This window comes from Sus scrofa, chromosome 1 (genome assembly GCF_054392235.1).
Source record: "Sus scrofa isolate SSC_HxYL_T2T_F1_AM1 chromosome 1, Sscrofa_HxYL_maternal_Yorkshire_Landrace_v2.0, whole genome shotgun sequence".
Taxonomy (NCBI): domain Eukaryota; kingdom Metazoa; phylum Chordata; class Mammalia; order Artiodactyla; family Suidae; genus Sus; species Sus scrofa.
The window spans coordinates 52,771,873-52,794,735 of record NC_139383.1 but is presented as its reverse complement, the minus strand read 5'-3'; the positions used below and the strand labels follow the sequence as shown (position 1 = coordinate 52,794,735).

At 40.3% G+C, this 22,863-nt stretch overlaps 1 protein-coding gene across 8 annotated transcripts in view; it reads right to left on the bottom strand.

Moving 5' to 3' along the window:
- The window catches only part of KCNQ5 (potassium voltage-gated channel subfamily Q member 5), a 504,676-nt gene that overhangs the window by 161,420 nt on the left and 320,393 nt on the right, over positions 1-22,863 (bottom strand). For all 8 annotated transcript variants that reach the window (XM_003480275.5, XM_003480277.5, XM_003480276.5 and 5 more), the window contains one exon: positions 13,610-13,700. In XM_003480275.5, coding sequence (XP_003480323.1) covers positions 13,610-13,700 — 91 coding nt within the window. The remainder of the gene's footprint in view (positions 1-13,609; positions 13,701-22,863) is intronic.

Below are 22,863 nucleotides of genomic sequence, written 5' to 3'. Positions count from 1 at the left end.
AAAGTGTGAAATAATGCCATTTGCAGCAACATGGATGGACCTAGAGATTATCATACTAAATGAAGTCAGAAAGACAAATGTTACGTGATAGCACTTATACGTGGAATATAAAATATGACACAAATGAACTTATTTACAAACCAGAAACAAATTATGGATATAGAAGATAAATCTATGGTAATAAAGGGGAAAAGGAGGGAGAGATAAACTTGAAATTGGGGATTAACAGATACAAACTACTATAGATAAAATATATAAATAGGAAAGACCTACTGTATAGCATAGGGAGCTATATTCAATATCCTATAATAAATAATAATTGAAAAGAATATGAAAAATAATATGTATGTGTATAACTGAATCACTTTGTTGTACACCAGACACTAATACAACACTGTAAATCAACTATACTTCAGGGAATTCTCATTGTGGTACAGTGGAAAAGAACCTGACTAGCATCCATGAAGACAAGAGGTTTGATCTTTGGACCCACTCAGTGGGTTAAGGATCCAGTGTTGCTGTGAGCTGTGGTATAGGTCTCAGACATGGCTCAGATCTGGGTTAGGTGTTGCTGTGGCTATGGTGTAGGCTGGCAGCTGTAGCTCCAATTCGACCCCTAGCCTGGGAACTTCATATGCTGTGAGTAAGGCCCTAAAAAAACAAAAAACAAACAAAAAGAAAAGAAGAAAAAAGCAACTATACTTCAATAAAAAATCAGTAAATGCATTTATGAAAAGCCAGGTTTTAGACAAGATTGCTCACTAAAAAGAACAGAGCTTATGATAAAAATATGGTTTGGGCAAACCACACTGAACCTATGGAACTTTATAAATAGAGCTCTAACAAAAACAACAATCCTAATAAAGTATTAGTCCAATTAAAAAGAGGTGTCAGAGTTCTACTGTGGTACAATGGATTAAGGATCCGGTATTGTCACTGCAGCAGCTTGGGTCACTGTTGATCGCTGGCCTGGGAACTTCCACCCTTCACAGGCACAGCCAAAAAAAAAAAAAAAAAAAAAAAAAAAGCAAAAAAAAACCAAGGCATCCAAAATTCTAACAGGGAGATGCTGCAATCCTGGCCATCACAAATATTAATGTGGAGAAAGCTTGAGGGAAGGGGATATCAGGAAGGGTGCAGGCTGCTGGGTTTGGAGACAAGGGCCCTGCATCAGACATCACAGGTAGAGGGGCACAGGCTTTGTCCAAAATGCGGTGAGGCTAGAGATGGTTCGCTTTGATTTATTGCCTTACATTTGTGATGTCTGTACAGATTAAGGAAAATAGTCTCATAGACACTTCCCAGGCAGAGCAAGTGTCCTAAATAAAGAAGGCGCCATGGTGGTCTCGTTTCAGGCTTGCTGCGTTCAGCTAGGCTGCTAATGCTTTATGCTCAGCTGCTTTCATTTGGGAGAAATCATCTTTAACGTCCATGTTACACTAACATCATTACCCAATTTATAGTTTCATATGAGGTAATTTGCATTATGGCAATGTGAAGAAAGAGAACAAACTGCATATGCATAATACTCAAAATTCTCCACCTTGTTTATGTAGAAACATGACTGTAAGGAGCTGTCACCCACAGGGATGGGGGCCATATGGACGACAGTGTGTGTGGCATGTGTAGTGCCTCTAGCTCACAGCATCCCTGGCAGGTGCTTACTGAGTATTTGATAAGTGAATAAATGAAGGGATGAACTGATGAGCAGCTCAAGGTGAAAAATATCCTTCAGGCAGCAGAGGTGACTTGAGGAGGCACTTGTCTTCACAGCTCCGGGCCTCTGAATGACCCAGTGATGTTTCCCTTTTGGACCCCCAGCCTAGCGCTCTCCAAAGATCTTTCCTGGGCTCCACGAAGAGACAAGATTTCCAACCTGGTCACATAGCCCACCTGCCTAAACCAGTGGGATGCCCATCCTTGCCAGGCTATGGTGACCCTGAGTGCACAATTGTCCCCTGCCGTGGATCCCAGATCACAGCCAGAAAGTGACCCAGGAAGGAGCCTGATGGAGGGATGCAGATGGGTTGGGCAAGTGGGACAGAACCACCCCCAAGATTCATGGGTGTGTAATCAACTCACATTTCCCCCAGTTATTACCACCATGAAGTCAAAGAGGCCAAAGAGGAGGATGTTTGCCACTCCGTCACGGTGCATGACATCTGCAGATTATGCTGGGGTTGGTCTTTCTTTGAAGGTTGCATTTGATGTTGATTTGTATTTGATTCCATCTGATTAAAAACAATAAAGTTCAGGAGTTTCAAGGGTGGGGAGTGGGGGACAGTGAGTCCTCCCTTCTGTTGCAGGCCCAGGGGTGGTAAGCCTCCTTTCCCCTCTGGGCCCCATGTGAGGGTGGTCTGGGTCTGGGCTTTGCATGGTTTTGTTGAGGTTGTTCTGCTTCCATGAGGGCTTTCCAGGTTTTCTCCTGATGCTGAGGTCCTGCAGCAGCAAACTGCCCTCCATCAGTCTTCAGCAAGCCCAGACTGGAGAGAGCCTGTCACAACTGCACGTCTCTCTCCTGTCCTGCATTTTCCAGTACTGTTCTGTGGATTCATTACAATTTCTAGCCCCAGAGGAAGCCAGACCTGCCGCATTCTTTTTGAAATTAGCCTGTGATATTGTCAAGCTGCTGTTTACAGCTTGGCAAAATTTTCTCTAATTTACTTTTCAGAAGCATATGTCTTTTCACCTTAATTGTGACCCCTGTTGTATGCCTACATGACCCACTCCATATTCCAACCCAACATTCAACATCTAAGTGTGACGTAGGCCTGCAAGGGAACAGAGGATACATCCCGTTGCTTCCAGCTTTTGGCTTTTAACTCCACCCCCAAATTCCATAAGTAAGAGTGATTAGTAGTAACCTATACTGAAAATAGTTTTGGGTAATCCTGTCTCTGATTTTCAAGAGAAAGCAGTGACTTGTGGTTTATCCTCTCATGTCCATAAGCCTTAAAGTGAAACTTAAAAAATGAAAATTAACCCATTTTTCTTTTTTTTTTTCCCTGGCCACACCCACAGCATATGGAAATTCCCAGGCCACGGATCGAAGAATCTGAGCTGCAGCCGAAACCTGTGCCACAGCTGGAGCAGTGCCTGATCCTTAACCCAGTGCACTGGGCTAGGGATGGACCCCACACTGCCAGTGACCTGAGCCGCTGCAGTTGGATTGTATACGCACTGCACCACATCAGGAACTCCTAACCCATTTTTCTTTCATCTCCTAATTTCATCGTTTATTCTCTATAAACTCAAGATTTCAAGGCTTTTCATTTTTCCTGTGTCAGTCCGAGGTTGTGGACAAGAACGTGCCTTAGGTCTGCTTCCAGGGCAGGGCAATGCCTTACTCATATTTGGGACTCCAGACCCCGACACAGAGGCTGGAAGGCAGGAAGCACTCAATACACATTTGAGTTAAAACTGCAGTGAATGATGAAGAGACCAGGCCTGGGAAAATTAGGAGAGGGGGTAGGCAGGATCCAGGGAAATATCTGGATGGCAATGGAAACCCACAGGATCAGAGAACAACTGGGAAGTCCAGAGCTGGGTTACGTAAGTCAGAGCAAGGGGTGTATTTAAACCAGAGAGGAAGTGAGGAAACAGGGCAAAAGTGAAGCCCTGACTGAGCAGAGTGTGTCTGAAATGGGGCGAGAGCCGTGCAGTGTGCAAGAGCAGAGGGTCTCAGTTCTGAGGAGGAAAGTTCTCCTTGGACTGTCTGAAGGGCACTGTCCAGTCATGGAGGATTTACGATTCCGATTGACTCCCGAACCATCTGTGTTGCTCCAGCTGCTTCTGCTTTGGGGTCTATCATACTTTACAGGAATGGCATTGGCTGCAACCTTGCGACCGCCCCACTCCATCCGTCTAAAGTCAAGTACTGCACCGGGATGTAATTTTGGTGCCATATCCATGGTACTGTGAACATTCAACAGTAATGTTGTGCAATTCAGTCACTAGCTGTCTCTTCATCATATGTATATTGATAATTTGCACCTAGATTGCACTGTATTAAGTATTGTGCTGAATCAGCTTCGGATCCTAGTCACAAGAAATGTACAGTCCAACTGATGCATGACTTTCTGCTCCCCTACTGGCTTGATCTCCTTTGTCTGTTCTGGTCCTCTTGCCCTTCTAAGGTTCAGCAGGTCTGGTCCTGCCCAGGGCTTTTACTCTTGATGCTCCATCTGCCTGGAATGTTCTTTCTTCTTCCTCTGCAGGGCTGGTTGCCTCAATTCATTGAAGTCTGCTACAATGCTCCCTTTCCAGTGGACTTCTTCAAATATATGACTGAAACACTTCTTTGGTATCTATCCCTTTATCCTGTTTTAGTTTTATTTTTAACACTTGATTTGCTAATTTGTTTACTCTGGCCTGTTTTGCTCATCTCCATATCCTTGGCTCCCTCCTTGATGCCTCACCAATATTGGGTACCACATGAATACAGTTGAACAAATGGGCAAGAGAAGAGATATACTCTCAAGAAGCTAGTGCTGAGGGAAATCGGAGGGAAGAGACAGTTTATTCAGGCAGAAGGAGGGGTTTGACCAGATTTCAAATGGTGAAAATTATTTAAATCTGGAAAGGTGATAGAGGAAGGGCATTCTTCCTTCTATTGCCAAGCCCTCTGACTCTGTAATTTTCCAGCAATCCTCTAATGCTGATCATACCACCTTGATTCTCTATTTGAATACGCTTTTGTGGAGCTCAAAAGACACAGCAGGTTTGCATCAGTGTGGACCTGGCTGAGTGTGGCCTACTGATGGTTCTAAGGAATTCTGCTCGGCTGCTCATCAAGGCTTGGAGCGGAATTGTGTAGAGCAGTTCTGTGGTATAGACTGGACCACTTGGGTAGACACCAATGCTCAGGTCAGAAATGTGGAAAGTTCTTTGCTTCCTTATTATGGAGACAGAGACATGGGGTTGAGCACGTATAATTCCATTATTTTTAACTTGAACAAGTCTTTCCTCTGATATCTGAAATACTTTTCACAGAGCAACTCACTTACTCTATTATTATCCCACAGTTAAGATTCAGTGTAGGTGTTACACTGCTCCCGCTTTTTCTTTTCAGTCATCAGCAGATTGATGAGGGTCGTTAGTCTCCATGAATCATTTTAAAGTTTATTTGCATTTGCCTTGATGAAAGACAGGCAAAGGAAAATAATTGCAGTTTTCGATGTTCATTGGGATATTCTGAGCGCTTTCTGCAGTAAATTACAGGGATGTGATAAACAGAGGGGAGCATCACTCATTCCTCATTTCTGACTGCTTAACAGCTCCTACTCTGTCATTTCCATCACACACGGGATATTTAATATCCTTGAACGGATTCTTGTCCTTATGTTCTGTTATCCTCTCTTTTTTTAAGGAGAGTTTTAAATTTATTATTATTTTTTTAATTTCATTTTTTTTGGCCACACCCGTGGCATGCAGAAGTTCCTGGGTAAGAGAACAAACCCACACCACAGCAATGACTTGAGCCACAGCAGTGACAATGCCATATACTTAACCCACTGAGCCACATGGGAACTCCTATTATCCTCTCTTACAATGTTTATGCCAGAGCTTTAAACGTAAAGATTTAATGTAATCTTCTACATCAAATTCATATAACTTTATGCACAAGTCTTTCTACTTTGCAAGAATTCATAAATGTGTATGTGGCTTATTTTCCTTCTCTGCCAATACGGATAGACGAGAACTGGTAACAACACCTCTTAATTCTTCAATACTGTGTTACATAATGGGTAGTCTGCAGCAATTAAAAAACCCCACATGTACCCACATTAGAAAAAGAAAACAAACATGTAACACAGGATTAATTATGTAGTTATTAGCTTTTCAAGGGGCCTCTTCACTTTACAAAAGGATTCACTACAGATTTTCTTTAAATAGTAAGCTTCACTACTGCATGGAAGATATAATTAGATTTGCCTAAACTGGATTTGTACATTGATTCATTGCGCTCAAAAACAGCAAACCCATGTTTGCTCTGCTACATGAAACAAAGGCAACAAATAGGCATATGCTCTATCCAGAAGGTGCCAAACGGCCAGCCGTTTGGGAAAACCTGGATCTCTGACCATGTGTTTGAGCACTCATCCAGATGCTTAGAATAATCATTTGTGGTTCAGAGTTCTTCTAGCACAGCAAGAGGGTACAGGAACAAGCACACTGAGACTTGCTCTTCCTGCTGAAACTGATAATGGCACTCCTTTTACTGCTTGGGGGTGGACCATTTTAGAAATGACCACCTCCAATGAAAATTTTGCAAATGACATAAGATCATTTTCATTAAGTGGGAAGGTCATCAGGTGAAGACTTGTCATAGAAAATATGTATACATTATCAATGTGCTGAACATTTCAAGGCCAAAAACAAATACTTTAAAATTAACCTGGAAGATAAGAAGTTATCCAATAGAGAGGAAATGCACTCCAAACAGCACTCTTCTTAAGAAGGTGAAACATGAAATGCTGAAACTTACAAGCTCAGGCTCAGGAAATCAAAAGAAACCAAAACAAAATTTTCCACATTAGTTTAATCTGGAAATAGGAGGGCTCCCTTCACCAGCCTTATGCTCAGGTTACCTCAAGTTGAGCTGGGACTATTTACCCTCATCAGGCTTTTGATTGCTTACAAAATTGGGTTTAGAATTCTGGAGACAAAGAATGTCTAGTGGTAGGATATATCTGTTTGTGAAAACTCTGTAAATAGATTCTTTAAGAAAAAAGAAATTAATCTAAGCGAAACAGTTATAGGCATCGCTTGGCACACCTGGAACCACAAAAGTGCCCTGGATGCAAGAGCTTCATGAGCACTGGTAAATGCACTGGGCAGACCTGTCTGTCTCCATGGAGAGGTAGGGGAATGCAGCAAGGCTGCTGGATGCCTTGCAGCTCAGGCCTCTGGTCAGCCAGGCCTGGAACATGGCCTCGACTCTGCTTATACTTGGTGCCTGATCTCGCACAACTTGGTGTGGTAAAATGGGAAGATAAATACTTATATTGCAAGTTTTTGTTTTGTTTTGTTTCTTTTTTTTTTTTTTTAATAAGAGATCAAGGCATCTGACGAGTAAAAGGTACTTAAAAAATGTTAGTTCCCTTTCAGTTCTGAAGAATTTGTGAAACATAGGAAATCAACACCAGCTTTACACTGTCCTTGGGCTTTGGGCCCACGGCTTTGCATTGGACTCCTGAGTTCATAACTTCTACTCCCAGAGTGAGCTGAGCAAGCCCCTCCGTCAGACATGGAGTTAACCCTCATCAGTGCTCCACTCAGTGAGCTGACACAGAAGATATTTCAAAGCCATGGGCATGGTCATTTTAGATGCATTGACTAAAAAACCACTACAGTAAACATTTCCTTAGACACCAGTCCTAAGTGGTTATTGTGGACATGAGCCACACACTGAATGGATGCCACTGAGTCCCTTCCAATTAGATGAACAAGTGTGTGTAGAAAGCTGCAGAATTTAGCATTTGTGGTGAGAAAACTCTTGCAAAGATAGTGGTTTTCTATTAGAAAAGTATGATATATTCTCAAATGCAGCCATTTCAAATAACGCTGGTTCACCGCACTTGTATGCCACTAATGGCTCCCTTATATGTAGAAGAGCCAGTGAGCAAACATTTGATGTGTTCTCTGTGTGGAGCCCATTTCTAGGCCTTGGAATTCAATCTTCACAATAGCTTTATGCAGTAGGCTCACTTTTAATAGATGAGAAACTAAGAGCTAGAGAAGTGGTTTTCTAAAATCACTCAGCTAGGAAATATGGAGCTTGGACTCAGGGTGCCTGGCCCCAGAGTCTACACCACAGCCTCAAGTTTGTGCTCCACTTCTGTGGAGAGAAATAAGGGAAACTGTTGTACAGCAGGAAACCTCAGTTCACATAAGGGAGAAGAATGGGAGGGCAATTAACACAGAACTTGTGTGTATCCATTAGGCTTCTAAGCAAGGCCAGTAGGTTGCAAGTTTACAAGCAGCAGGGGGAGTCCAATTCTGGATGAGAACAGTGAGTACCTCCCCTTTGTGGGAGACAAAGAGCTGAGGACTCTGTGGGGACCCTAGGAGGTAGGGAGGACCAATTCCGAGGCAGTGGCCTGTCCCTAACATGCTGGTGCTCTCAAGGAAACAGGTGGAAGCCGTCAAGTGTCAAAGAGGGCCCTGGGAAGTTTGTGCAGGGGCCAGTTTGCCTACAAGGTGCTCTCTGTCAGAAGAGTGGGTGTCTCTTACTTGCCAGAATAGAATTAGAATGTGGGAATATTTTTTAAAATGTTAAACAGCCCAAAAGGGACAGACTTATGAAAAAATATACAATCATGATGTGTCATTTATATATAATTCTTCTAAATTTCTCCTCTGGTGGTGTATTTATGACCAAAAGTATACAAAAGTGACTTTACTGTACATTTTTGCAAACTTTTTATTTTATTTTATATTGCTTCCCTTTTTAAGGCTGCACTTTTGGCATATGGAAGTTCCTGGGCCAGGGGATGAATCAGAGCTACAGCTGTGGTCTATACCACAGCCACAGCAACACCGGATCCAGGCCGCATCTGCAACCTATGCTGCAACTTGTGGCAATGCTAGATCCTTAACCCACTGAGCGAAGCCAGGGATCAAACCTGCATTCTCATGGACACTATGTCAGGTTCTTAACCCACTGAGCCACAATGGGAACTCTTGCAAACATTTTAAAATAAGCCACTCGAAATCCTGTGAAATCAGATTGTTATGATCATTATACAACTACAGATGTGATAAATTCATTTGAGTAATAAAAAAAATGGAAAAAAAATAAGCCACTTCTAAATATGCTCATTTGGGGAAGTAAAAACACTGCTAGTCAGAATTGTGTTCTATAATTCCATTTGATTAGATAGTCAGAGGATAGATAGACTTTGAAATCAGATGAACTGTTTTAAGTGCAGGTTGAAAGAATACACATGATATTCCCTAAATTATTAAGATTTATCTTGGCTTTTTCCAATATTCTACAACTGATTGAACTTTTATAATGTACTACATTAACTGATTGTGAAATGAATTAAAATATTTTGATTCATTAATTAAAATTTCCAATTCATTAATTACTATTAGAAAAAGAAAAAAAGGCTATTTTTTTCCACAGAAACATAGATTTTTGAGAAAACACTAATGAAAAGAATAACATCATTAAAACCTTAGACCTACCTATAACACAGTCCAAATATTTATAGCCCAATTTTAAGATTATACTTTGGGTTAAAACCTTGACAGTTTATCTCTACAGCACAAAAACAGAAGTATAGGCAAACTCTCTCCCTATGGAAAGCTATGTAGCAACAGCTTTCAGAGAATATCTATTTGCAGCACTTACTACATTGCTGAAAACAAAGGCCTCATTTGCATAAAATGACTGATTTCTCCTTAGCTAAATCTAAGACGGAGGAATACTCCCACAACTGTTGGTGGGAATGTAAATTGGTGGAGTCACTGTGGAGAACAGCATGGAGATTCAGAAACCAAAAAAACAGAGCTACCATATGACCCAGCAATCCCACTCCTGAGCATATATTCAGAAAAGATGAAAACTCTTAATTTGAAAAGATACATGTGCCCCAATGTTCACTGCAGCACTATTTACAATAGGCAGTACTTGAAAGCAACCTAAATGTTCACTGACAGATGAATGGATAAAGAAGATGTGGTATATACATACAATGGAATAATACTCAGCCATGAAAAAGAATGAAATAATGCCATTTGCAGCAACATGGATGTATCTAGAGATTATTAGACTAAGTGAAGTAAGTTAGAGAAAGACAAATATCATATATATCACTTGTTTGTAGAATACATAATTTGTAGAATATGTAGAATATGATACAAATGAAGTTATTTACAAAACAGAAATAGATTCACAGACATAGAAAACAAACTTATAGTTACCAAAGGGGAAATGGGGATGAAGGATAAATTGGGAGTTTTGGATTAGCAGATATGAAGTATTAAACATAAAATAAGCAGCACGGTCCTATTATATAGCATGCACAGGGAACTATATTCAATATCCTATAATAACCTATAACAGAAAAGAATCTGAAAGAGTTCAATATATATATATTCAATATATATATTCAATATATACTCTTTTTCAGATTCAAAAAATAGAATTCTCTTCTATTCTTTCAGAAAAAAATCGGAAAAAGAGTATGTTTTATGAAGATAAAACTGACATATAATATTGTTTATGTTTAAGTGTATAATGTGATGATTTTATAGACATAGATTGCAAAATGGTTACCACAGTAAAGTTAGTACAGTTCTTTGAATCTCTTCGCTGTACACTAGAAACTAACACATTTTAAATCAACTATGTATCAATTAAAAAACATACAAATGAATATCAAAATTATGTTGAGTAAAAGAAGCCAAACACCTATTCTTTCACTCAAAATAATGATATATATGATTAGCATATATTACACATAAAAATATGAATGATATGTATATATGGCAGCCTGAAGAAACTAATACACATGACAATATGTGTTTGTCAAAACTCTGAAACTATACACTTAAAATGGGTGATAATTATTCTATGTAAATGTATCTCAATAGACTTGATTAAAAATAAGGGCAGTAGAGGAAAAAAAAACCTGAGGGATAAGAGAAGACATACATATGGCCAACAGGTACACAGAAAGGCACTCAACATCACTAACCATCAGGGAAATGCAAATCAAAACCACAATAAAATATCACCTCACACCGGTTACAATGGCTGTTATTAAAAAGACAAGAGATAAATGTTGACAAGGATATGGAAAAGAGGGAACCTTGGTGCACTAATGGTGTGAATGCAAACTGGTGCAACCACCATGGAAAACAGAACAGAGGTTCTTTAAAAACTAAAAAAATACAACTCCCATATGAAATAGTAATCTCACTTCTGGGTATTTATCTGGAAAAAATAGAACCAGGATCTCAAAGAGATATATGCACCCCCAATCTCTATTACAGCATTATTTATAACAGCCAAGACACAGAAACAACCCAAGTGTCCACTGATGGGTGGATGGATAAAGAAGATGATATGCCTATATGTACACAATGGAATAAAGTAAGCTATAAGAGGAAGGAAATCTTGCCATTTGTGACAATATGGATGGCTCTTGAGGGCAATATACTTAGTGGAAAAAGTGAGACAGAGAAAGAGAAATATTGTATGATCTCACCTACACGTAGGTTCTAAAGAGAGAAAAACTCCAAACTCATAGAAACAGAGCAGATTGGTGCTTGTGCAGTAGGGAGTAGGGGATATGGGTGAAGGTTCTCAAAGGTACAGCATGGTGACTATAGCCAACAAACTGTATAGTCTACTTGAAAGTTACTAAAAGAGTAGATCTTAAAACTTCTCACCACATGCACACACACACACACAATGGTAATTATGTGAGGTGGGTGAAGTGTATTAACTAACTTTACTGTGGTGATCATTTTGCAATCTATGTCTATAAAATCATCACATTATACACTTTAACTTACACAATATTATATGTCAATTTTATCTCAATAAAGCTGGCCAAAAATAGACAGACAGATGTGTAAAACATCTACATTTGTATCTACTCATGTGCACTCTAGTTATGGAACTCTGGACAAATGTCTGATGCTCAAGAAGTTTTAAAAATCATGACATTAACCAGCTTTTGGCTTTTTAATAGCACGGGTTTCTTTGGACCATCTAGAAACTCATTTGCAATGATTGGATTTATATTTCAGAGATTTGGGGGATGTAAACCTCACATTTGGATTTCTTTTTTGGGGGGGCGGGGATTCTTTTTTTTTTTTTAACTCAATGAATTTTATTACATTTATAGTTGTACAACAATCATCACACCCAATTTTATACATTTCCATCCCAAACAGGGTGGGGATTCTTGACCTGGTTATAAAAGAAATCTTTTTATGAAATTCTTTTTTTGGGGGCCACACTTGTGGCATATAGAAGTTTCTGGGCCAGGAATCAAATCTGAGCTGTAGCTGTGACCTGTGCCACTGATGCAGCAACGCTGGATCCTTTTTAACTCACTATACCCGGGCAGGAATGGAACCTGTGCCTCAGCAGCGACCTGAGCTGCTGCAAAGACAATGCTGGATCCTTAACCCTCTGTGATACAGCAGGAACTCCCTTTATGGGATTCCTAATGTCCAATTTACTCATAACATATATTACTGGTCAGACAGTGAATCCAGTTTTTCATATTCCTAAAAATTAGACTTACATTTTCAATCTAAAATTTCTAGCTGTAGTTCTGCATTATGTATCCCAAAGCCAGCTGTGCCTTAGACCTTGATCTCAGATCATTATCAAAGGGGTGCATGAGGCTAAAAGCCCACTTGCTACCCAGTTGGAAACTTTGTGAATGGAACAAATCCCCAATGAACTCTTTGGTTTATCTGTTCTCTATGTTGGGTTTTGAAATGGTAACCTTGATGTTAGCAATGTAGCCCTGAGCACAATAGGCATGGAAACAAATAGGGATAGGTGAGGTCTTGGTAAATTCAAGCACAAACTAGCCTCTGAAAGCACAGAGCAACTGCCCTCTACCCAGATTGCATGAGGTGACTTTCCACCTTTAAGGTAAAAATGTGTTTCACTTTCCACCTTTCAGATAAAAATACATTTCTTACATTATATGCTTCTTGCTGTATGTTACCAATTTCTATTTATTAGGGCACACAGCCTCTGACCCCACCCCCTCTTTCTCTATTTTCCTCTCTAGTCTCTCAGGTTTTGTGGCCAAAGTGAGTTGTTCCAATTTACAGTTCATTCAGACAGTTCTGAGTCTGTCAAGCCTGATATTTTGGTACTAAGTGAGTGGGTCAAAATGGGTGTAAATGAAGCAAACTTTCAATCAGATGTGATGTGAGTATACAGTGCAACAGTTTAGTTGTAATAGAAAGTATAAGAGCTTAAAAGGCCCAGAGTAATTCAGACTAAAATATCTTGGGGTATTTTTCCATTTTAAAATGAATTGAGCAATTCTCTGTAGTTGAAGATTGACAGCATAATGGAAACAGAGCAAACTGCAGATTTATCACCAGGTGACTGCATTAGCAGGAAAACTCATAGTGCAGTCTGTTGGTTGAAAAGAACATGAAGCCTTCTGTTTTCTTATGAGGTGCTATATTCTCATAGTTCTTGGCCAATTATGCTTAGCTACCGCCAAGTTGTGGTTATTGGAAAATGCTCTCTATCCTGTAACTTTTAGCAATATAATGAGAGCCCTCACAGACGCTGATTCTTCTTGCAATTTATTATCATAGAGAAACAGAATTAAAACTGCTTCCAAGTATTTCCTTCTATCTACGATGCACCTATAACACAAGATATTGCCATGCAATAGCAATCTGGAATATTCTGTCTATTCTGAGGATTGACTAAAGGTTAAAATGGTGGGCAAACATTTCAGTGATCTTTGAAACTTTTATGTTTCACAGAAACTCTCTCTTTTGTAGAGAGAACCTTCCATGGAATAAAGTGCATTACATAAATATTATAGACAGTTCTTATATTATGTAAACTTTATGTATATTTTTGTTCATACATTTCACTTACCAGAATCAAGAGGCAACTTGAGGCCAATTTTGTGTGCTCAGGGATGGTGGAAAACACTGATAAAATCAAGCAACCAAAGACAAGGAGAAAACTGTAAAACAACAACAAAAAAAGAGAAATCTGATGAGAACCTTGCCTTGTCAGGACAGATTTAATTTCTTATTTCTAATGAATAAAGCACCAGATCCATCTAAATTGGTACTGATTCAATCATAAAGCCCTAAAAGGGACAAGCCATTTGGAATATCAAAATACAATATGACGTCCAGTGCAAACGGGGCCCCTTGGGAACTTCGTTGATGAGGATATGTGTGTGTGTGTGTGTGTGTGTGTGTGTGTTTCATGCTATATTGAAATGTCCACAGCTAAGAATCTGTGACTTTCCTCTAAGTGGCTTTCCAAAGCAGGGGTCCATAGAAAGGCCCAGACATGTGTCTTGCTCTCCTGTCCCAGAGCACACATGCTGCCACTGCTCTCCTTTCAAAGAAGCAGGCTCACCCTCCCGTTTGGCAGCTTTGGTGAACTGTCACGTGTTCTAAGAGGTTACTAAGCGGCTGGCTCATTTTCGCAGTCTAATATTGCTCCTGGATTCTCATTTGTCCTTTCTTCATAATAATAAAAATGGAAAATGATTTCCATTTCCTTCCGGTCAAACCACTAGAAATGCCCCCGAGCTCTACTTGTGCTGCACTGATAGGGAGCATTTTCTACCAAGCAATCTACAGACATTTTTCTTCCCAGAAATGTGCAAATCTTGGGGTCCTGAGGGGAAGCTGAATTCCTAAAATGTCTAATAAAAAGGGCAGGCTCAGTTTTAAAGCTGAAGTCACTTATTCTAGAACTCGAAATCAGAAAAAAAGAAAAAAAAGAAACCACTCAATATCTGTATTACTTCCTCTAAGTCACACTTTTTACTTTTACTCATCTATGCAAAGCTCCTACCATAATCTCCTTTAAAACATCAACTCAGTGTTCTTAGCATGGCATGAAGCTGGACTCTGCCTCCCCTTGACTTGCTCTGACCAGCCTGCGCATCTTTGTACCACACCTGACCAGGCGCTCCCGAGGGTCAAGAGCCAGGGATTGATGATTCAGGGCCTGGGGAAAAATCTGGCCCTTGATGTTTGTTTTTGTAAATAAAGTTTGATTGGCACACAGCCACACCCACTTGTTCATGTACCCTCTGTGGCTGCATTCATGCAAGAACTGTGGAACTGAGACAAAGATCACAAGATAGATGTTTACTCTCTGGCCCTTAGAGGAATGTGTGCTGACTCCTGACTGATACCAAGCATCCCTTATTTCTTTATATCTATTCCGGTAGAGAACTGAAGCAGAAGTTCATGATTGCTCATGTTCTGTATGCTGAGGGTTACCTACAAGCCAGACACTGTGCTAAGCCCTTTCCACGTGCATCCTCTAAATGTATGCAGTAGAAATCTCATTAATCCCATTTTGCAGATACACCACTGAGAATGAAGAACACCTTGTGGCTCCTCCTGGGCTGCTTGATAGAAAGCAGGTTCAAGCTCTGTCTGTCCTTAGGTTGCCCCATAGAAGGAGCACAGATGAGGATGGCATTGATATTCCTGGCTCAGTAAGACTTTGAGGGCTACTTCTCTTTCTCTTCAGACTGAGAGGGAAGTAGTTATCATTCTGAATCGCAGAAGCCTTCCAGAAGAAGGACTCTACTAATGGAAAAAAACCTAGTATATGAAATCATCACCATCCATCATACTGTGGACTCATGTATCTGATGACTCAGGATAGTTTGGATTTGACTTTAGGTGTACCCTAACAGACAGGGAATTGTACACTAGAAATCAAATTCCAGTGCACCTGCAAACTCCTGAACGACCAATAAGAAAGAGAAATTCAGGGATCACTAGGGTAGTTGGGAGGATGATGTGGCAGCAAACAAAGACAGGGACAGATGTTTCCCCTCAGGTGAGTGGCTGTTCTCTACAGATGCCTCCGGAGTCCAGGCTTCACAGAAAATATTAGGTAAAAGAAGCAGTGGGTCACTTAGTCACTGAGACACATTCTTCCTCCAAGGGCATCCCTGTGGTGGCTTCGTGATCTTATCATGTGTGTATTCAAAACAGATCTACATCACAAGTCCTTCTGCCAGCTCCTCTTCATTAATAGTTGAGTGCTGCTTAATCTTTTCCTTCATGTCACCACATTGCCTGTTTTCTTTCTTTCCAACAAGAGAAGTTTCTATACTGGAATTCTGTTATTGCTATAGAGGCCCATCTGAGGACAGCAAACCAAAGACCGCCACTGTTCTAGCTGCCTGAGGGACTATGGATGAATAAATCCATTCATTAATTCATGAATTCCTTCCTCCTCAAACACTCAAACACTCATTTACTTATGCAATCAGCAAATATTGATTAAGCGTATTGTATGAGGCTGAGCCACGGGGATATAATAACAAATGAGATTTTTCTTTTCTTTCCTTCACAGAGTTTAGCATCTGTCGAGGCATACAGGGTAGTAAACAGCTTCAAAAAGAAAATTAAAATCCTGAGTGATGATTGTAAAGTTAGGGAAAATAAAGGGTGACAGGAGCATTGAGAATAGGAGGGATTAGGCAGGACTGGTTACTTGGTTTGTGGAGTTGAGTGCAAAGGGCAAATGTGGGGGTCCTTTGTTAAAAAAATTATCAAGAATTTCAAGACAGTGACAGCAGGTTATGACACCACGTGAGGCGCTCTGCAAAGTTCTGGGCTCCACAGGCTGCATAGGTGGCATGTCCAGGAAGCCAGAGCTGGGGTTCGGAAAGGCTTCCTGGAGGAAGTACTAACCAAAATGGGCCCTGAAGGTCAGGAGGTGTTAGCACAGTGGTTGGATGGCTGGGGAAAAGGAACACTCTAGTCCATTTAACCATGTGGATGAGGGCCAGGTGCAAGTACAGTGTCACTAAAACTCACTGATTAGTCAATAGGTTAGAGTTAGTGAGTACCTGCTCATTAGCTTATCCTTTGGAGGCACATAAAAAGCATGCCTTCATCTTGGTTCACTGAAAATACACACTGAATACCACTGTGAATGACACTGTGCCAAGCACTATAAGGTCTGAGGATAAATCAAAGCAGTCTCTACCCTTGAGAAATTTAAAATCCAGTGCAGTGTGTGAGATGAGCACACAGGATCACAATGAAGGGAAGAGACAGATTTGTGCTAAGGATAATGCTACACTGGCTGAAAATGGGATGGAGGTCTATTCAGATGGGAATTGTGGAAGCACATCAAGAAAGCCTTCCCAAATGGGTGCTACGTGAGATGGTTTTTGAAGGAAGGGTTGGATTTCAACAAGAGAAGTTTCTGGAGAAACACATTCCAGAAGGAGGGTACAATATGAGAAAGGTAATGAGGCAGAAAATCAGTGACCTAAAATATCTGCTGTTTTATGGAACAAAAAGTTGTCGAGCTTAATTACAGTGCAAGGTGAGACAGGTGGCTGAATTGGGAGTCTGGGGCCATGATGGGACATGTCAGGGCCTGTCTTTAGCCCAGTAGACAATGGGGAACCAGTGAACATTTTTGAACAGGAAGCTAGTATCATCAGAGGAGCCCTTAGGAAAATCAAGTTGGCAGCCATGTGCGTTAGGCTGTCTCTGAGTAGATGAGAAGCAGGGTCAAGAGCAGCAGTGATCCATCCTAGGTTGCAAACTTACTGGTAGGAATGAGGATGGCACAGAGGGGCAGACTGGAGTGATATGGGGATACAGGAGCCCCTAACTCAAGCAGTTCTTAGCCTGGGGAGTAGAGTCTGGGGAAGAGGTGTGGGAACTGAGAATTCTGAGGTTTCTATCTGTAATTATTGGTGATGCTCCTAACAAATCAGGTAAGAAAAGTCAGGAAGTCAGGAGGAAAAACTGATTTTGAGGAGAAGACGACAAATCTGGTTTTGGACATCCACGTGGAATTATAGATCTATATCTTGGGCACAAAGCCTGGTTGTAGATTTGGAAGTGCTTTTCTCCTAGAGGAAGTGAGTGTACAGAACACAGTTATCCTGAGGAAAGCGCAGACCAAGCATAGAAGGTTTAGGTAAATAGCATAAAGGATATCTGGGGAACATTTTCTGATCTTGGAGAGCGACAAGGAAAATAGCAGACCTAATCTGCTGTGAACTGGCTCTTGGGGAGAACTTCCAGAGATGGATTCCCTGGCTGGAGAAAGCACTGAGCTGATAGAATCACCCCTGTGAGGTGACAGTGTGCAGATGTCAGGCTCACTGGCAGTGACATGGTGCACTGCTGGGGTCTGAGTGTGGCTCCCAAGGCTCCCGTGCACCTGTGTGCATGTTGACAGTGACCCCCACTCCATCTCTCTATGGGCCAAATAAAAGTGGAAGCAGAGGCAACAGTCACTGGATGTTAAGACATGGATGTCTTAATCCAGGGTCCACGGGCCTCCAAGAGGTTTGTGGATAGAATCTTGGGGGCTGAGAATGTGGACTGGAAAAAACTATGTCTCTGTCACTAACCATGGCAAAAAACTATGGAAGTATCAGCAGGACTAGTGACTTTGTCATTCACAGAAATCACAGATATTTCCATGTCCCACTTTACTTTGTAAATAATTACATTTCATCTTAAATACTGATTTCACCTTATCACTATATTTCAAGATTATGGTAGTTAATAGACACACTGCTGAGAGGTTTTTCTTTTTTTTTTTTCTTTTTTGCTTTTTAGGGCCACACCCATGGCATATGGAAGTTCCTAGGATAGGGGTTGAATCAAAGCTAAATCGAAGCTGTAGCTGCCAGCCTATGCCACAGGCACAGCAACTTGGGATCCAAGCTGTGTCTGTGACCTATGCTACAGCTCCCAGCAATGCCAGATTCTCCAACCCACTGAGTGAGGCCAGGGATCAAATCTGCGTCCTCATGGATACTAGTCAGATTTGTTTCTGCTGTATCACAATGGGAACTCCAGGGAGTTGTTTTTAAAAATGCATTAATAAAGAAGTATATGCATTATTCTATTGGAAACTTGTTTAATATTTTAATAATAGAATTTCAATATAATTTTTTCTTTTGTAATCATCTACTTTTTATGCATTTAAAACATTCTTCTGAGTAAAGCAAATTATTATATGTAGGATGGATAAATAACAAGTCCTACTACACAGCACAGAGAACTATATTCATTATCTTGTGATAAACCATAATGGAAAAGCACATGAAAAAGAGTGGATATAAATGTACAGCTGAATCACTTTGCTGTGCAGTAGAAATTGACACACTGTAAATCAAGTATACTTCAATAAAATTTAAAAAATAAAAACATTATTCTGAGCAGAGATAAAATTGTCATTATATGCAGATGATATGATACTACATATAGAAAAACCTAAAGACTCCACCCAAAACTACTAGAACTGATAAATGAATTCAGCAAGGTAGCAGGATACGAGATGAATATACACATATATATTCCATCATATAAAATGGAATATTGCTCAGCCATAAAAGAGACTGAAATAATGCCCTTTGAAGCAAATGGATGGACCTAGAGATTATCATACTAAGTGAAGTAAGTTAGAGAAAGACAAATATCATATATCACATCACTTATATGTAGAATCTAAAATATGATACAAATGAATTTATTTACAAAACAGAAACAGACTCACAGACATACAAAACCAATTTATGGTTACCAAAGTGGAAAGGGAGTGGGGTAGGGATAAATAAGGAGTTTGGGATTAGCAGAGGCAAACTACTATGTATCATATAGATAAGCAACAAGGAAATTACCATGTAGCACAGGGGACTATATTAAATATCCTATAATAAATCATAATGAAAAGAAGATGGAAAATAATATACATATAAAATTTGAACCACTTTGCTTTACACCAGAACACAATACTGTAAGTCAAATATACTTCAATTAAAAAAAACCAAAAAAACAGGAGTTCCCGTCGTGGCGCAGTGGTTAATGAATCCGACTAGGAACCATGAGGTTGTGGGTTCAGTCCCTGCCCTTGCTCAGTGGGTTAACGATCCGGCGTTGCCGTGAGCTGTGGTGTAGGTTGCAGACGCAGCTCGGATCCTGCGTTGCTGTGGCCCTGGCGTGGGCCGGTGGCTACAGCTCTGATTCGACCCCTAGCCTGGGAACCTCCATATGCCACGGGAGTGGCCCAAGAAATAGCAAAAAAGACAAAAAAAACCAAAAAAACAAATTACTGAGGACTGGCTTCAGCAGGCTTTATCAGACTGCTGAAGGGTCTGTGGCATTCAAAAAATTAGATTCCTGTGGTGGGAGATGAGGAAGCAGGGGCTGGGAGCTGGAAAATGGCTCGTTTGATATAGGTGACCAACTTACTCAGGTGAGCTATTTTTTTTTTATCATAGAACATATTAGATATTTATTTTCAGATATTTAGTCCCAACTGTTCATTTTTCCTCTAAAGGTAGGTTTTAAAATCAGTTTGAAAAATATTAATATTCTTTCTTTTATACATTAATCTTGCAATATCATAAAATCCATATTCCTACAAAATTATTCTGTAACCATTACTGGCTTTTATTTTACCTGAAGCAATAATTTATATTTTGTGGAAATTCACTTTGATGTAGACCTTTTGTCTAAAGCTTCATCTTTAGAAGCACTGATTATTGGGAGAGGAGAAGAGCATTTATGATACAAAATATTATCAGTTCAAAACCCTCCATGTTTACTCCAGAAAACTACCATCAACTCTTGTGGGCTAATTAAGAACCAATTTGTCACATTTACTTTGATAGAAAACTCTACCTTGGATGCCTGTGGAACAGATGATGTCCAGCTTCCAAAACTCATGCTTCAAGCAGTGGTTCATTTAGCAAGAATTAAATTGATGTGAAAATAAAGCAAATTGCACAGCATCATTCACACAAACACGCACCCCAGCCCCTCACAAGCCATTGTGAGCAATGCAACAGAGGAAGGAGAAACAAAGTCCATGTTGAAAGCAGATTTTCAGTGAGCTGAGCTCAAGGAGAAGGCATATTAATAGCACACGCTTCGCAGGTTGTAACAACCACACGTCCACCTAGAAGGTGCTCTTTGCAAGAATTTTGGTGGATAATACTCTTTTCATACATAATTATTGTCCAAAGGAGTCAACTATTAGGAAAACTCTGGGGAAGGGGAGATTTCAAATGTCTCAAGTGGATTGGAATCATGGGATTAAAATAAAGAATACTACTAGGAAGTACATAGGAAGTTTTTAAAGAAAAAATCCTTAGAAATAACTTCTGAAGGAAATTCAACCCTGGCTCTGACTTCGCATAAATTTTTAAGTACTGCTTTGAGAAAGTGTGTATTTGATGGAAGACCTCAGCAGTGCAGCATGAATTACGGGGACTGGAGCACACAGCTGGATAAATGACCACAGATGACACACAGGCTGCCATGCCTGGAGGAAATGCTGCCCAATGAAATCAAACCTCACTAGCAGAGGGATGGCTGGAGCCCATTTTTAATTTTTAGCATCTTAAGTTTGCCTTTTCCCCCAATTTGCACTTTGCAAAATGTCCTTTCAGCATAATTTTTCCATAAAAGGGCATTTTGCACACGGAATCTATCCACTGCACACCCTAGCTTCCACTGCAAAATAATAAAAATGAAATATGACATTTTTAGTGTCCTTAAAGGTGAATTGGAATATTTGATTAAAAACACTGCATGATACAGCTTTTCAAGTGCAATGAGCCCTAAATATTAATAAAGACCCTAATTGATAGGTATTATCACTGTAATCTTTGTGAAGTTGCCAAAATAGAGCCATCAACTAATGGTTTTAAAAAGTGAAATGGTGCCTTTTACATGTGTGTGGTGTTAAGAGGAAATCAGAGGATCCGGGAAGTTGTGGTTTCTGCTCACATAATGTGTTTCTGCAAGGGACCATGGCTAATGCAAGTGAGCTAGAACAAGTAAGAAAACCTAGAGCAGTCTCCCCTCAGAGCAGTCCCCGGACTCTGGCCTGTTCTCCTCCAGCAGCAGGGAATCCTATTGGCCAGAAGGACCTCTGACTGTGCTCCCTCTCAAGATAGGCAGTACTTTAAAGACTCACTGGTAGGCGTTTGTGCAGCTTCTCTTTGAATGATCTAGCATCCAGAGCCCTCCTAGCGCACAAAGTAGCACAGCCCTGGTACAGGCGCTATTGCTGGAAGACCCCCTTCCTCCCTGAGCCAAGTCCAATATCCAGACCCTCTCATCCCTGTGGTCCTCCTCAGGGTCTGGATCCTGGAGGGCATGTGCTTCTTGCTCCATGTTAGTTCTTCAGATACTGGAGGTGGGTTTTATCATGACTTTCTCATCAGTCTTCAAATCACATGCCCCAGCCCACCCCACTCCTTTGTCTGCTTTGCACATGAAAGAGCGTCTGGATCTGTCACTCTCCTAGTCGCTGTTGTTAAGCACACCCACTTGGTTCCCACATCCCTCAGAGTCTGACTCAGGCCCCTCATTATCCTCCAGTCTCAGCAAAAGAGATAGCATTTACTCATCAGCATGAGATATCTGCATTGTCAATCCTTGCCAGGGAATCCAAATCTAAACTTTCTCTGCCCAACTATTAGCAAAAGTGTGGTTTCAAAAAGGACCATCTTGAAGATTAATGTATTTGCTCATTTTTCCTGTATCTTTCCTGCTACATAACAGGGCATGGAGCAAACCTGACCACCGACAACCTGTGTACTTGAACTTCATTACTTTGATTGCTCATAGAACTATTTTCACAAAGCTGTGTTTGCCTTTTTGCTATGTTTTTGAAGAGTAAAAAGTATTTAACCAATTTACTATATATTAAGAATTTCTCTGTACTTCATCTTGTATTTTCAACGAGGTATCATGTAAGACATTTTTCTCAAGATTTAACCATAAGAAAAGTCTTGGGAAATGATGGGCAAATTTTTGGCCACTTTTACTGATTTCATGTTGCTGGATCCAGGTTTACTGTAAGACATCAAAGTATTTGTGGATGAAATTGAAAGCCCTTATTAACAAACTTTAATAAATCTTAGAAAATATAGTAGATGCCAAATGACCAGAGGATGGGAAATGTTCTGAGGGTCAAAAAAAAAAAAAAAAAGGTAAGTAGGGGACCCTGGACTTTGTATATGGGTAACCCTAATTACAACTCCTCGAACTGAGTGAAGTCAGACAGAAAAATACAAATATCCATATGATATCACTTATAAGTGGAATCTAAAAAAATGATACAAAAGAACTTATTTATAAAACAGA